Below are 16411 nucleotides of genomic sequence, written 5' to 3'. Positions count from 1 at the left end.
AAATTCCATAAAAAAGGACCTCAAGTTGGCTCAGTGCTTTTAAGTAGTATTTGACTTTGCATTTACACTTCAGATGGGTGGACACGAGGTAAAAAATTTCATGCAGACCAGTGAATTTATTGGGCTTGTAGGCAAGACCAGAAATACCCCAGCTTATAGTAGCGCATAACCAGGAATTGGCCATTTGAAAACAGTGACATGGTTGCCTCATGAAGTGATCACACAGAAGAACCATGGAACGTCAACCCCAGCGTTAGGAAGTAAGCCTTCCTGCAAGAAGCGCTTCTTAAGGGAATGCATTTTAGCAAGCTTTACTTTACAAGCAGCGGCATCTTCTGACTCCAGATCTGTAGTGTTCACAAGCAAATTTGCAAAGGAGCAGTAAAAGTTAATGTTTAATGGGATCTCATCATTAAGAACTGAAATATTATTCCCCATCAGGTTGTTTACTGCTAGTTTGCAAATATACTTACCGGAGCCCAATGAAAGAATGGTGCCGACAAGTCATATCAAGTCTACTGCAGTACAGTCTTCTTTACACTGGTGATGGAGGTCAGCTCTCTGATGGACAGCAACTCTGAATGTTCTGTGTAAGTAACTTAGACACATCAAGTACCAAGAGGCCACTTTGCATTCAAGTAAGGTTTAGCAAGTTGCTGTAGCCAAGCTCTGGAAAATTCCAAGAATGTTTTCTCCACAGAAAACATACCCTCACTACATACAACTAATTGAAAATCCACATCAATGGGCAGTGGTGATTAGCTAAATACACATACAAATTTATTCAAATTGTAAATGCAAATCTTTCTAGATTTTCAGTAACGTAAACATACACGGAAATAAAATATGAAATCCACGTAGCAGAAAATCCAAAGAATTTAGAATCGTCAAATTGCTAGTGGTGATTGGTGGAGTGAGCCCTCTAGAAGCAAAAAGCAAAAACCATTTGAGATCCAGCTGTAGGACCATATAATGATGGCTTGATCATTCACAAGGTGCCTAAAACCAATGGCTAGCTGAATAGCAACATTCAGTCACCAACCTTCCATCTGTCATAAAATGTGTTTTCCAGAAAAAGGCCTGAAGACTGATGGAGAGCAGCAAAGTGTTCATGTGGCGCATTCTCGATGTCAGAAGAATCAGTTAATCAGGGTAAGGGAAGTGAAGGAACTGTGCGGAGATGAGGTGTCCAGGCTGATGAGGATGGCAGGCAAAATCACAAATATGAAGATGGGACATAAAGGGGTTTGGGGGGACATCATTCTTATTAACATCTTCAGTTGCAACTGTCACTAGAGTAACAGTTCATTGGCCAGACTCAACATGGTATTTTTTATACTCTTATGCTCAGGGATCGGTAGTGTTTTGGTTGAGCAAAGGATAAGAGTTTGAGGGCTGGAAAAACTGTGAAAATAAAAAGAACAACAACACTGGAACAGGATGCAAAAAAAAACATTGAAAAGGAACCCAAAATGTTTGCTTATATTTTAGGAGAGCCTACTGGGAAAAGTCCCTTGGTAAAAGCTGAAATCCAGGATGCTTTCTTTAGGAGTAGAATGTCACTGCCAAGAAAAATAGGCTTGTTAAGCTCTTGGGAAAAGAAAACTATTTTGGTTACCAACATGGATGGATGTTTTGGGAGTATCTGTCTAGAGGCCTACTGTACTCCTGGTCCGATTGGCCTGGATTCCTTCCGAGTCTCTTGATGACTCCTGCCTGGATTTCTGTGAATCCATTTTTCCAACTCCAGGAGCTCTGGAAAGTAAATTACTTCCGAGCAGCTCAGGATTCTGTCCAACCCCGCATGCTGTCCCTGAGGAGGACTTGTTGGGGAAGACCGAGACATGGACAAATATGTAGGAGTCAAAGTGAGTGAAGAGATAAGTAAGAGCAAATGAGGAGACCAAGAAGGGAGAAGAGAGCAGTAGAGTGTCCTCAACTCAGGGTAAAATCAGCATAATCAGCTAGCCAACAACATTCGTGGTCTTCCCTTTCCACACTAAAACTGTACCAGGTTATTGAGCATGTTATAGAAAAAAAAACCCAAAAAACAAAACAAAATGAAAACCTAAACAATGAATGCCACAGCTGGGCTTATTTTTTTATTCACTGTGGTATTTGTTAAGTGCTTATTTTTTTTGCCAAGCACTGTTCTAAGCACTGGGGTAGATAGATACAAGGTTATAAGTTTGGACATAGTCCCTGACCCACATGGGGCTCACAGTCTATGTAGGGGAGTAGGATTTAATCCCCATTTGTACAGATGAGGAAATTTAGGCACAGAGAAGTTAAGTGACCTGCCCAATGTCACACAGGTAAGTGGTAGAGCTAGAATAAGAATTCAGATTCTCTGAGTCCCAGGCCTATACTCTTCCCACTAAGTCATGCTGCTTCTTGGGAAGGAAGCTGAGGGGAACCAAGGCAAGGAAGGAGAATTGTGCCAAGCACGTGCACACAGAGAAAGGAAGGTTTTGAACCTGTACCTTTGGATCTTCACCAAATCATGAGAAACCCAGGGGCAGTTGCCGAAGCTTAGGGTACTGGGAAGACAACAGCGCTAAAAGATGAGGGAAGAAAGAATGCAGAGAAAGAGGCAAAGGCAAAGTGGATTGGGGGAAGGGGGAAAATGGAGAGGGGGGAAAAGAAGCTTGTGCTTTTGTGCCTCAAATACTGGTTTTCTAAACCTTTATGATCTTATTCAAGAAGTAAAAAAAAATCAAGATAACTGTATTATTGCTGTATCCCATATGGGAGCATGAGAAAACTACCTAGACAGGCAAAAGGAATCACTAATCTTTCTAGCTTCTACAGTGGCACAGTTCAATCTCTTGAGCGCATCATAAAAAGCAGTCCATATTGTTCAACAGCTCTCAACACTGGAAGTGGACTGAAAAGACAAAAGAGTGCTAGTCACAGGGTGGCTTAGTGGAAAGAGCACGGGCTTGGTAGTCAAAGGTTGTGGGTTCTAATCCCGAATCCACCAGTCAGCTTTGTGCCTTTGGGCAAATCACTTAACTTCTCTGTGCCTCAGTTACCTCATCTGTAAAATGGGGATCAAGACTGTGAGCCCCACGTGGGACAACCCGATAACCTTGTATCTATTCCAGTGCTTAGAACAGTGCTCGGCACATAATAAGCACTTAACAAATACCATCATCATCATCATTATTATTATTATTATTATTAATAAAGGTGTTCATGTTGGTTGATACATGAAGGTCTTGTATCTTTAAAAAAGGCAGGAAAGGTAAAACTGCAGATTTTTTGAGGATATAATTGTTTGGACACCTATCAAATTAATCTACAAATGTCATCACCATCAGAAACAATGATTGCTGCTTTAGGGACTATGGGATTAGTATATAAGAAAAGACTTAGTTCATGTTCCCACTCACAAACCTCAACCACCACCAATCCGAATATACCAGGCCCACCACAGGCTTACCATTCCTAAGGAATGAATCTTGTCTTTCCCCTTTGGGATGTACATGCCCTCGCAGGTTTGTAAGTGGGACTGAGCAAAGAGGAAAGGCTTATTCTGGGTGCCTTGCATCTCCTGGAGGGGGATATCTAGAAGGTTGTTTGGAGCCGTAAAATCCTCTCTGTTTGAAGAAGAACCCTGTATGGTCCACCAGCAAACAGGTGAAGTTCAGACCCTTCTGGGGAAAATGATATCTGCTTCATGCCTGCCCCAACAAAACTGTCAGGTTTAGACACATCTGAAAAACAAGGAAAGTTTCTTTAAAGGCCTCTTTCCCTATTTCTATTAATGGTATTAAGCACTTGCTGTATGCAGACCACTGTAATAAGCACTTGGGAGAGTAGAGAGTACAGTGCAACAGTTGATTGACACATTCCTTCCTCACAAGGAGTTTTTAGTCTAGAGGATGAGACAGACATTAATATATATAAATTACAGAAATGTACGTAAGTGTTGTGGGGCTGAGGGTGGAATGGATATCAAGTGCCAAACAGGGTACAGATCTAAGTGTAAAAGCAATGCAGAAAGGAGACGGAGTAGGGAAAGGAGGGCTCCATCATAGAAGGCCTCCAGGAGATGTGACTTAAATGAGCGTTGGACGGTAGGGAGAGTGGTGGTCTATAAAGAGGTAGAGGGAGTTCTAGGTCAGATGGAGGATGTGGGCAAGGGGTTAGCGGTGAGAGAGACTGAATGGAAGAACAGTTAGTAAGTTGATGTCAGAGGAGCAAAGCAAGCAGTCTGGGTCGTAGTAGGAAATCAGCTAGGTAAGGTAGGAGGGAGTGAGCTTTTAAAGCTAATGATAAGGAGTTTTGTTTGATGCGGACATGGATAGGAAACCACTGGAGGTTCTTGACAAGATGCCAAGTTAACCTATTTGGGCACTTGGGGTATCATTATCATTAACAACTCTGTCCTCAACCTCAAAATGCATAAAGAAAGTGATATCTAAGGGGACATGCATCTTTAACTAAAGATTAAGATAATTATATTGTAATCTCAAAGTAAACCCTTGAAATTATGCCAGTGTTTAACTAGAATCATCATGTTGGTGTAAAGTGCCTAGCTTTAGAAGAGATTTTGTGGCTTTCATAGGAAAACAATAAGTAAGACTATATACATTTTTAATCACAATGCCAAATGATAGAGAGATTTTCACAAATAAAATTTGGGTGATATTTCTGATATATGCTGTGGTGGTTGTCATTAACTGATCCTTTCACCTAACATCTTTCATAGTGTGATAGTATAGTATTTATTTATCCTATTTTGTTTGGGAGTGAACAGTCACTAGCCTTCAATTTTTACATCAATTGTGGAAAAAAAATCCCTCTTTCTTTTAACATCGAGGATTGAAATTGACTTAGAATCTCAGGACTGTCAAAATTTTCTTTATGAAAAGGTTTGCTTTACAGAGATTATAAAGTAGGTGTCATTCTTGACACTTGCATTCTATATTCACGCTGCAGGTCTTTGGAGAAAGAAACGTTAAAGGAACGTCAAAAGGGCCTTAGATGGCTCAACTGTCATGCTTTGTGCCTTCTCTGCCTTGCTTTGCAGTCAGATACAGTGCTGTCTGTGTCAAAGGTTTTCTATTTAAAAGTACTAACAGGCAAAGGAAGAATACTAGAGGAATACTTTATCAGGTTCTATGGATATGTCTTTAGTAACAGGTCAGCCTGACCCTCATTTTGGTGTGTTAAAAAAAAGAACCCTGTTTCAAATTAAATTAAAAGAAACATACAATCTGCCCACTTTGCATTTATAAATTAAAGATTTACTCCACAAAATCCAGCAATAAGAATACCAATAAAAGAGCACTGTTTTCTGTCAGAGTGACAAACTAGAAAGCACAAAAGATTATGTTAATTTCTTATTTTAACTTCATACCTCACAATTACTCGCTACTGCTTTCTGGATTTCAATTATAAAGGCTCAGAGTTTGCTATCCACTTATTTTAACAGGGTCCCTTAAATTAGTGCCAGATTCGTTATGCTGCAACTTTTTTTTTTTTAGCAATGACAAGCTTATCACGCTAAACTACATATATGGCTATTCGTCTTGTCATGCTCTCGAGTCGTCTCCGACCCATTCATTAATTCAATTGTATTTATTGAGCGCTTACTGTGTGCAGAGCACTGTACTAAGCGCTTGGCACTTGTCCATAGCGACTCCATGGACAAATCTCTCCCAGAACGCCCCACCTCCGTCTGCAATCGTTCTGGTAGCGGATCCATAGGGTTTTCTTCGTAAAAATATGGAAATGGTTTACCATTGCCTTCTTCCATGCAGAAACTTGAGTATCCACCCTTGACTCTCTCCCATGCCGCTTTTGCCCAGTATAGGTGAGTTCTGACTTGTAGCAGATTGCCTTCCGCTCACTAGCCACTGCCCAAGCTAGGAATGGAATGGGTAGGCCTCTGCCTGATTCTCCCTCCTGCAGTCAAGACTGGTAGAGTACTGGAAACTCCCCAGATGTGATCCTGAGAGAGGGATATGGTTATTAAGTTTGAGTAAAAAAAAAATAAAACTGTGATTCTTGACATTTCCAGAAGCAAACAATTCCAACCCATAATGTTAATGCTTATTTTCCACTAAACATAGAAGGGCTTTCACGTATAAGAGGGAGAGGAGCTTGCTCTTGTACCCTGGAAGGATTAAACACTTCTAAACAGAATTCCACCCTGCTCTACAGCATCTTATTAGCCTGCTTCCTCTTTCACTTTGCACTTATTTTTAATTAAAAAGGATTTCCTGGGCGTATAATGGAGTTGAGAAGGTGCTTGCTCAGTTTTACATGGTTTCAAATCCAGAATGGCAATAATAATGCCAGGCTCTATGCCTACAGCAATATTCATTCCTTGAAAAAGAACAGACTGGAGCCTGCTCTTGTGGTGTCTGGAACTGTGTTCAAAACATTTGGCAAGGCAGTCGCCACCCAGAAGCCATCTCCAAACAGTTGGCACCTGTACTCCACAAGGTCCTGACAAACCACTGAATAGCAGTGGGACAGGGGGTCTCTCCCCATCTCCTTGTCAGAACATGGAGACACACAGTCTTCCCTGGCCCCAAGTAGCCATACAGTGACTACTCCTTCATGGTCACACAGTGCAGCATCTTCTCCCCCATCCATGAGCTTGCTTTTTGGTGGCTTAGAGTGCTTGGAGCTGAGCCTCTATCCACCTCAGCACAGTTTTTGCTCCAAGCTTTTAATGGGACATAGCCTTCCATATCTATCCCTTCCTCCATTGGGTACACAGGGTAATGGAAATTTCTCTGGGATGAGTTACAACAGCATTTTCTGATGATGCACTGGAGTCTAACTACATATCTATTCTTGATGACACTTTTCACTTTGGAATATGGCTAATAAAAATGAGAGTAAAAGCCTCTTTCCCTGATATTTCAAGTGGCACCATAAACCTCCAAGCTTGAAATTCAGATAGAAGGGAAAAAAATTGATCAATATGGAAATTATTAACCCATCCAAACTGCTCATGCCGTAAACAAAATTTGTAAACAGTCACTAAGAATTCATTAAAAGTACATTTATTGTTTTTTTTAACTGTGCAATATGTGCTGCTCAAGACATTTTTGAATCTCGCTTGCTGTTCATCTCTTCTCAGGCATCAGTTTGGCAAGGCTAAATGAGAAACACGGTACAGATACACAATTAGTAAGTAAGAGTGAGGAAGGTAGCAATAGGTTACTGTAATTTGTGTATGCTATTCTCCCAAGTGCCCAGTCATGGGACGGAATGCATAATTCACATCTACAAATAACATACTTTTGAACCTGGTCAGGTTTCTGGCATTCTGAAAGCAGTCATGTTTTAAAAAGACAACAGTGTATCTGATATCAACTGAACGAGGTTTCAAACTGAATTACAGCTTTTCTCTTGCAGAACTGGAAGATGCAACGCTGCAGGGGTCCTCGTAATCATTTTAAATGTAATTGTAGGATTAGATTTTCATGGTACTATGCCAATATTTAATTTGCATCGGCTTTCCAATGTGATGTCTAACCTATCTGTAGAAACCAAGGTAAAACCCTACATTTTCCTCCAAAAGCTTTTTATGACAATTAAAATGACTAAACTTTAAAATTTCCACTTACTAATGTATGATTAATACCAGAATTAGGACACACTTTCCAATTTTGTTAGTGTGCTACAATGCTAAGTTATAACATTGTTTACTTATAATGAACACTGAAGTCTCTCCCTGGGACATCACTACAACACAGCAGGAATTTAACCAAGAGCACTTAGCATGATTAAACATCTGACCCACCAATATCCTGCCTAACATATACAATGTATACAATATAAATCAGCAGCATACTGCATATCTCTTAATTGTACAAGAGCAAAAGGAGTGTCCTATGTGCAAAAATGTTCAGTATGTGCAACATGAATAAATGTACCCAAGCTATGGGAAAATCTTAACTTTGGTATTCCTTCCCTTATGGGCTTAAAGTTGCAATATTAAAACTGAATTATGGTAGGTTTTTGAATTTCACCAAACTCCATAATTTATAAACAGAAGAGGGATTTATAAGACTCCAGATTTTTTTCCTAGAGCTGTTTATCAACAATTAAGTCTTTTCCTTGAATGCCACCTATTCTGTGAAATATGAAAATACGTTTCCTGAACAAAACGGAGACAATGCCCAATGAATTTTGCCTGTCCTTTCCTCTGAACAATCTTTAATAATAAATCCTTCCATTTGATCCTTATTTCATTTTTCTCACCTAGCTTCCTACTTAAGCAAAAGAAATCATGTGTTTTTGTTGAAGCAACCTATGGAGACCAAGGACAAAAATGATTCTGGTCAGAAGCAGAATCGACTTTTACTGCACGGCTGACTTACGCAGGTAAACCAGCAAAAACTCGGTTTGCTAAACTTGACTTACACCAAACGATGCAAATACTTCTGTTCTTTTATCCTTAAAGAAGCAAGAAATCGATCTATGCCTCCTCCACTGCTTGCTTCATTCTCATTTGCCTTGCATTGTCTATTATGCTTATAGACATGCTTAGAGAACCACGGGGATGTGCTTAAGTTTAAAAAGCAAGGAAATGAACAAAAATGGTGACCAAAACTGTTCTTCCAGCCCCATGAGGAGGGGAGGGCAGGCAGGCGGGGCAGGCAGGCAGGCAAAAACACTTTAACCAGATACTTTACTACAAAACACACAATACCCAGAAGAGGAAGAGAGACCCACTGTATATTAGTCAGTTTCAACTTAATCCAATGAGGTAAGGTAACCTTCCAAGCATATCGATAAAGAAAGAAGCACCAAAACGAGTGAGAAAACCAAATTTTCTTCTTAACCAAAGATTTTTCCACCATCAGAGTAAGGAAAGAAAAGAGAAAGAGCTGCCAACATTCAACAGAATTGAATGCACCTTTTCAGTTAATGGGTTATTTTGAACACATTTTAAAAGAGCAATATTTTGCACAGCATGAAAACCTTTATAATTTCATGAAGCCAAAAAGTATGGCCTTCTGTGAATTCATAACAGTAAATCTTAAATAGTAGCAAAACAACAGCCTGATTTAGCAGAAACATATTTCTAGCTTCTGCACCTGGCCACAAAGCTGATTTTTCAAGGATTTACTTCAGGGACCTGTGATGAAACTGGACTATTTTTCCTCTCTATAATGAACCTCACTCTGACTATAGATACTGAAAACATACTCTGAACAATTTTCTTTATACCTCATTGGAAAGGAATTGCTTAGAGCTGACCGTACATGCCTTTCTGAACCATCACACATGGAAGCACACCATTCCCTGGCTTCTTAACTCCCCAAAACAAGCAGTTAATTCAATGTGCTGGATGACACAAGGAACTGTATCGTGAAGGATTACATTTATATTGTTTTTTATAGTAATTACGAATGTTAATGCCAATTCTTTGTACTCTGTGAAAATGGAAAAAAAATTAAACAACTAGAAGCCTTACACTTTAAGCCTTCGTAAAGAAACTTGAAGGGAATCTTTGGAAATAATAATTCTGGGGGGAAGAGGGAGAAGCCATGATTTCTAGTGGGAGTTTGCAGTTTAAAATGCTGCAATTTGATGAAGATCCCAATACAAATTTCTTAGATTTTAACTGATGATAAGCAGCATTGTTTTTGTGCATTATGCAGGTACCAGTTTATGAGCTATCCGGTTTGCACAGAAGCAATAAAAAGCCCCTTGGCTACATACAAACATTGAAATAAAGCATCAGTTACAGCAACCCCATCCCATAAGTGTACTTGGTCATGCAACATAATGAAGAAAGATTATCTGTCTGAAAAGGCTCTCAGAGTAAGCAACACAAGGAAGAGCAAGAGAAGCTTAGATGAAAAGGTATTATACTCGTAATGCTTTGAAGCACTGGAAATGAAATTCTGTAATGCTTCAAATCACGCCAAAGGTGCTAATGGGCAAGGATTCAGGTTGTCAACAGTTTTGTCTGTTTACTCTATTTGCATGCTGACAACTATAGAATGCCTTAGATGTAAGGAGGACTTCTAAATCATTGAAATGGAGATGTGTTCACTTTTGAGATAGATAACTTTTCTATGCCTTCGTTTCCTTCTCTGTAATATGGGAATAAATTACGTGCCCTCTCCCCCTAAGTCTTAGATTGCGAGCCCAGAGTAGGACAAAGCCTGTGTCTCTTCTGATTATCTGCTCCAGAAATGAATGCAGTTTTTGGCATTTACAAAGTTGTTACTAAGTATCATAATTGTCCTAATTAATACAGTTATAAGGACCAATCTAGGGCAACATATCATGACCAATTAGAACTCCTGCTTACTTTTTTGAAAAAGTTAAAAGGGAAATCACAATGTAGTTTAACTACTTTTGGTAACTACTTTGTTGTGGGTTCAAATTTTTAAAATATATCCTTAATGTGTTTACAGACTTCATCCATATTTTGCACAGAATGCTAGAAGACTATAAATTACCTTAGTGAGCATGCATTGGGAATTTCAGTGTCACTTCTAAACAACTTGTCATTTTTATTGTTTAGCACTGATAAAGCACCAACTAAACTTACAATATTAATTTAGCAAACAAAATCTACTGTCGAGAAGGAGCTAGACTCTTATTTTCCTGAAATCTTTATAGACTAAAGAATGTAACAAGTATTAAATTAATTGACACAGCTTAATTGAAGCTCAATTTGTACCTATTTATCACAGAGTTGTCATTAATCAATCTTTAAATGCTACTACCAACTCTACCTCTATGTTCATTTAAATAATGAACCATTGTTCACTCAAAAAAGAATTACGGCTGCCTTAATAGGCCTTTGTCATGGAAAGATCTTTCCTTCTATTCAAAACTCATATATAAGCTCTGACTCTCCCTCTTGGTAGCAGTTATTTCCAGGGGTTGAAAAGAGACCAATTTTTGAAAGTTGCTAAGACCACCTCAATGATTGAAATTGATCAGTCACAGAGGCAAAGCCATAGTCACTAAAATCACTGAAAAAGAAGCAAGCCAGGTAGGTATATTTATGCCTTAACAAAAAATTAAGTCTTGGTTTTCCACATATTTTTAAGGACTGAATTGCTGTAAACTTACCTGAACATGTCTCCCAAGCCTTTCAGCATTCCTTTTTTTGCCTTCATTTTGTCCTTTTCTTTATCTCTGTCTTTCTTCTTCTCTTTACCAGTTTTCTCCTTTTTCCTGTCAGTCTTATCCCCTTTATCTTGGTTTCCATTCATGTGTCTCTCCAGAGAGTGGGATGGCTGGTCACTGGCAGTAGACACAGATTCTCTTCCTGATCTTGAACTTTCCTCTGTGTCTTCTTCCACTGCAGGAAAGAAGATACATAAACGGAAAGACAAGGCTGACCATGGTGTTAATGGAGGATTATATTAAGTGAGCATTTTATCTTTGGACGTTTTCTGAACAACCATATCAGAAAAAAAACAAAAAAACCCCACTATCTTAATAATTCTATAATCCATTAGAGCCATGCTGTGTATGGGATATGTACTCCAATATTAATATGTTTATTCAGAGGACAGATAAGAGCTTCAAAATAGCTCTTTCAGCCTGGAGACAAGACACAAATTCATCTGGATTCAAAAAATCAAACCCGACAGTTTTGTAGCAACTGCCTTAAGGTACATTGACCTTTACTCAAAACAGCATGGCTACAGGCATGCATTTACTTCATTTTGTTACTCTTTATATTTCCATCACCATACAATCAATTAACCTATGCAATGCTAGACTAAGACTAGTCTAAACTTACACTAGACTAAGTGCTCAAGAGAGTTTTTCAGATTATCTCAACTATTAATCAATCCATGGTATTTATTGAGCACTTACTGTGTGCAGCACTGTAATAACTACTTTTGAGAGTACAATGCGATGGAGTTGGCAGACATGACCCCTGCCCCCAAAGAGCTTCCAGTCCACAACAGGTGAAGAAAATTCAACCTGGAATTCTGCAATTGTTCGTAAAATTACAAGTCATGTATATCAGAGAAGTCTATTAGTTTTATCTGTACCAGTTAACGACAGGAGGAGGACTAGGACAAATGTATGGATTCTAGGTCATCATAAGGTTTGGAAGAACAGAGATTTCCTGATTCTTGAACCTTACTGGTGTGCAAAAAAATATTTCCCCACACAAGATATTGAATGTTCATTGTTCTGAAAGGCCCCCAATCTTCCATTATGAAATTAAAACATCTAACCATTCCTCCTCCTTCTCTCTGCATTCCAGTCTGCATTATTCCTCCTCCTTTTCTCCGCATTTGAAGGAAAACAAATCCTTCCTCAGTATAGGCACTGCTGCCCTGTCAGTGGTTGCAAGGTTCATGCACCTTTCATCCCACCTGAAAAGCAGGCCTAAGTAGGGTAGTCTGTGGGGAGCCAGAGAGGGAGCTGCTTTAACAGATTTTCAGGACTGCTATTCCTGAGCAGAAAGTTTACCCTTTTCACACAAAATTGAGGGCTAATTGCCCATTAAACTTTTGATGAAATTATATTACTATAGATATGAACATCTTCGGCCATTCAAGTAAAGATAGGGAAGGAAAAAAATCAAATAAAAAATATTCTCCTCTGAACTGGGAGAACTGATTTTGACTTAAGGGTGATCTCAGGCTAATTTGCTAGGTAAGAAATTAATTGTAAATGGGCAATATGGTATGCTATGTCAAGCTGCAAAACAACTAGTCATAAATATACAACCTCTTGTCCTGTTCAGCTTTACTTTCCCTATACAGACTGTATTTTTCTCCACAGCCAGTCGTCTTCTCAAACCAACAGACTCATGTTCCCGATTAACTTTTCGGTTTGTGCCTAACCTCCTCCACAAATAGAACTAGAATGTTTTTCCTCTGTGATTACACAGAGATAAGTATATTGCAAGTTTTTTTTCAAGAAAGAATGACTTGAAGAAACATTTTCCTCTTTTATGCAGCAGTCATTCTGCAATTACGATACACCTAATTACTATGTTTTGAGTGGATGCAAATGTAGCCATATTAAAATTCAGGTGCCTGCTACACTGAAGTTACCTAGTTCTGCAGTGCAGGAGTGGGACTACTAGGTCATCCTAAAGTTTGGAAGAAGCTTGGCTTTTGTGTTTTAGCCACTGTGAAGAAAGCACTATTGTGTTTTGATTCAAGCTCCACTGTAAGCAAAACCTCACAGACACTCAGCCCAATACACTACTAATCAGAGTCATTATACCCTAGAAACTGATCCCTGACACATTTTTCTTATTAGGCTATAAAATACCAAATGGTTTTTACTTAAAAAGACCTAGGCTACTATGCACTTTATTCTTGTATAGCAACTTTCAGAATATCTGTGATGATGTTACAACTAAGTTCTACAGGGTAAAACTCCAGATCAGACATTTCAAAACATCTCTAAAAATCAAATATCTTAAAGACTGATGGCCAACTGGAACTTCATTTCAGTGACTTATTTAAGGATAACAGGGAAATAATACTTTGAAGATTTCCTGTTTCTCTTAATATATGCGACTAAAAGGGTTAAAAAATGAATATCTGTGTGCTGCTATATGTGGTGCTATGCTAAGTGAGGACAAGAAGAGTTAAACAGACTCTTTAGGAAATTACAAAGGCATCAGATTATGGCCATTACAACTCATGGGTTACTTCAAAATACATTAAAAAAGTGTTTTCACAGGGACAGAATCTCCTATATGCTTTAGATAATGTTAATTGTTGACTAAGGCACAATTTTACAAGGAAACATTATTCCTGTAACTACTTTATCATTAGTTTAACAAAATGCACAGTTTAACAAAAATGTAGGGATTTTTATTAGGTAAAAATGAATTATATTAACATTCAGAGAGCCAGGCAATGATATTGGGAAGCATCTTTACCTCAAACACATTTCAAGAAAAAATTTAGATGCCCAATAGTAAAATCACACTAAATGGGGGACAAAATGAGGAACACTGTCACTCGGTGGATGTAACATGACCTCCCATTTGCCTTCTCAATTTTAGGATTAAAATCAGTTCCATTTTAAGTTCTACATAAATGGAACAATACCCACCAAAGCTTCTGCAATGAGATAATTAGATAAGGTACAACTAATAGAGCCTTAAGGTATTTGTTCTTTGAGTACCACTCAATTACTAAAGTATTTGTTTCTGCTATCACACTTACCTTGGAATAATGCAATGACAAATGAGCTGATATATACAAAAAAAAATTTGAGTTCCTCAGAAGAAAAGGGTTATGCAGACTCCATTATTTATGCATGTAGGTACTTACTGGCATTAGAGCCTTATTTATTTGGGAACGCGCTTTCAGCTTGCAGGACAGCTGTGCCTAATTTGCATAGAAGAGAGAGCAGATTGGAGCTGCTCTGACCTGTAAAGCATGGGTCGGGCCTGGGAGATTACAGGTCTCCCCACCCAGCACTCATCTTGATCCAGACAGACATATACAACATGGAGAGGCCAGATGGATCAAATGCTGGGCTCGGTCATCTCCACAGGAGGAGCTTATGTGTTTCAGATGATGACAAACACAAGATACGCTCTAGTCTCCAAGGCATGCATTGGCCCCCAAAACAGCACTCAACTCATTACTTCAACACTGCTGAGACCAGAAGTTGCATACTACATAGGAGATCTAACTTGAAAAGGGCACTAAATATGTATTTTCCTGGAGGGGAACTGCCATTTGTAAAAGGATCCATAAACTGCAATTAAAAATAAATGTGTTCACACACTACAGTTGGATCATGAAGACAGTCTTACTCTAACTGTAAACCACTTACTACTTATTTCCCAACATTCAAAAAGTTGTGAAATACACAATCTTTTTTCCCCCCAGTGAGGCAGCAAAAGCAAGAAATTAGTGTCATATGATCTACTCCAAACTCTTTTTTTTTTTAGAGATAAGATTTTATGTCCATAAGCAGCTTTCAGAAATGTACTGGATAAATGGGTTCTCTCACGAATCCCTTTAAACATGTGCCTGATTTCCTCATTTGTGACTGGCAAATGTTAGGATGAGGGAAGTTCACGGGCTTTTAACACTGTTCCACTATTTATTGAGCGCTTACTATGTGCAGAGCACTGTACTAAGCACTTGGGAAATAAAAGCTGGCAACATATAGAGACAGTCCCTACCCAACAGGGACCTCACAGGCTAGAAGGGGGAGACAAAGAACAAAACCAAACATACCAACAAAATAAAATAAATAGAATAGATAGGTACAAGTAAAATAAATAGAGTAATAAATATGTACAAACAATATGGATTCTTTTTTTGCAAAGTCGTGAGTTTGGAAAATACGAAGTGCATGTTTAACCCAATCTAAAATATTCAGAGAAATTAGATTCTTCAATAAAAAAAATCCTAAAAACTGTATATGTTGCTCTCCATCAGCTACTGATTATTCAGTATTTTTTACAGACTGAACCCCAAGAGTGTCAGAGGACATCAAGGATTTTCTTCTGTAAAGGCACCACACTTACAAGTCTCCATGCCTTCGTCATCATCGTCAGCAGCAGGTTTGTCATAGGACTTGTCAATTGCAGCTCTGAAGCTCTCATTGCATCCTCGCCCTCGAATTATTCGGGGGCGTGGACGATGGAAGGGGATGTCACCATTCAAGGTCACCTCAGCCACGGCCGTCTGCAGGCTTTCTAATGAGCTGGATTTCTTCAAGCCCAATGATGGTCCTATATCTCTGCTGGGGGAACCTGGAAGGTCAAAAATTAGGATTAGTATATGAAATTAAATCATTACTTACTCATTTCTATGGTGAAATCCTATGAAGGTGCACGTAACACTGTTTACATCATTTCTCCTGCTATTGCTTTTTGTGAATTCTACCCAGATTTGTCAATGTGAACAATCGAGGCTACATAAAGCTTTTGTCTGTGAATCTGACAGTGTTAGCTGTGTCTCTTCAACTATTTCTGTCACATCTTTTTCTTCACCTATTTAAACATTTCATTTTTCTTAAGGCTGAGTATACAATCTGTGGGAACCAAAGATTTCATTATTATAAAAGATGAGTCTCAATTTTCACTGCAACTGGTAAACTCTGTCTCGTTTGCTAGATCCATACAATACTGTTTTTCAATGAGTTTTAGTAACTTGCTCCAAATAGTATGTGAATAATCAAAATGGACTGGACTGCCCAAAATAGCTTAATTGCAAAGCAAAACTTAATTAAAGAAGGTGGAAAAGCACGAAGAACAGACCATTCTTTAGTTCTTCCACTTCATTATAAACTGTTCGGTATTTTCAAATACCATGCACAAAAAAGTTAAATATTCACATTAATACACCTCAGCAAATACTCTTCCTAGATTCTCAGTTGAGTAAAAAAGCATCCATATTAAATGGTACTATTACCAGAAGGATGGAGACTTGAAAAAGAACTCATTAAGAATTATCAC

At 38.6% G+C, this 16411-nt stretch overlaps 1 protein-coding gene and 1 non-coding gene across 15 annotated transcripts in view; both read right to left on the bottom strand.

Annotated features, from left to right (window-relative positions):
* Window positions 1-16411, bottom strand: part of PARD3 (par-3 family cell polarity regulator) — a 496072-nt gene that overhangs the window by 140665 nt on the left and 338996 nt on the right. For 12 of the 14 annotated variants that reach the window (XM_038755497.1, XM_038755494.1, XM_038755500.1 and 9 more), the window contains 2 exons: window positions 15479-15706; window positions 11071-11302 (listed from right to left, as the gene is read on the bottom strand). In XM_038755497.1, coding sequence (XP_038611425.1) covers window positions 11071-11302; window positions 15479-15706 — 460 coding nt within the window. Of the gene's footprint in view, window positions 1-7016; window positions 7123-11070; window positions 11303-15478; window positions 15707-16411 lie in introns of those variants that run through there. The other 2 variants (XM_038755504.1, XM_038755505.1) reach the window with 1 other exon arrangement.
* Window positions 5835-5972, bottom strand: LOC119936420. The gene has a single exon (XR_005453749.1). It is a non-coding gene; the product is annotated as a small nucleolar RNA SNORA7 (small nucleolar RNA).

This window comes from Tachyglossus aculeatus, chromosome 13, assembly GCF_015852505.1.
Source record: "Tachyglossus aculeatus isolate mTacAcu1 chromosome 13, mTacAcu1.pri, whole genome shotgun sequence".
Taxonomy (NCBI): Eukaryota; Metazoa; Chordata; class Mammalia; order Monotremata; family Tachyglossidae; genus Tachyglossus; species Tachyglossus aculeatus.
The sequence above is the reverse complement of the archived record's forward strand: the minus strand, read 5'-3'. Positions and strand labels throughout refer to the sequence as shown.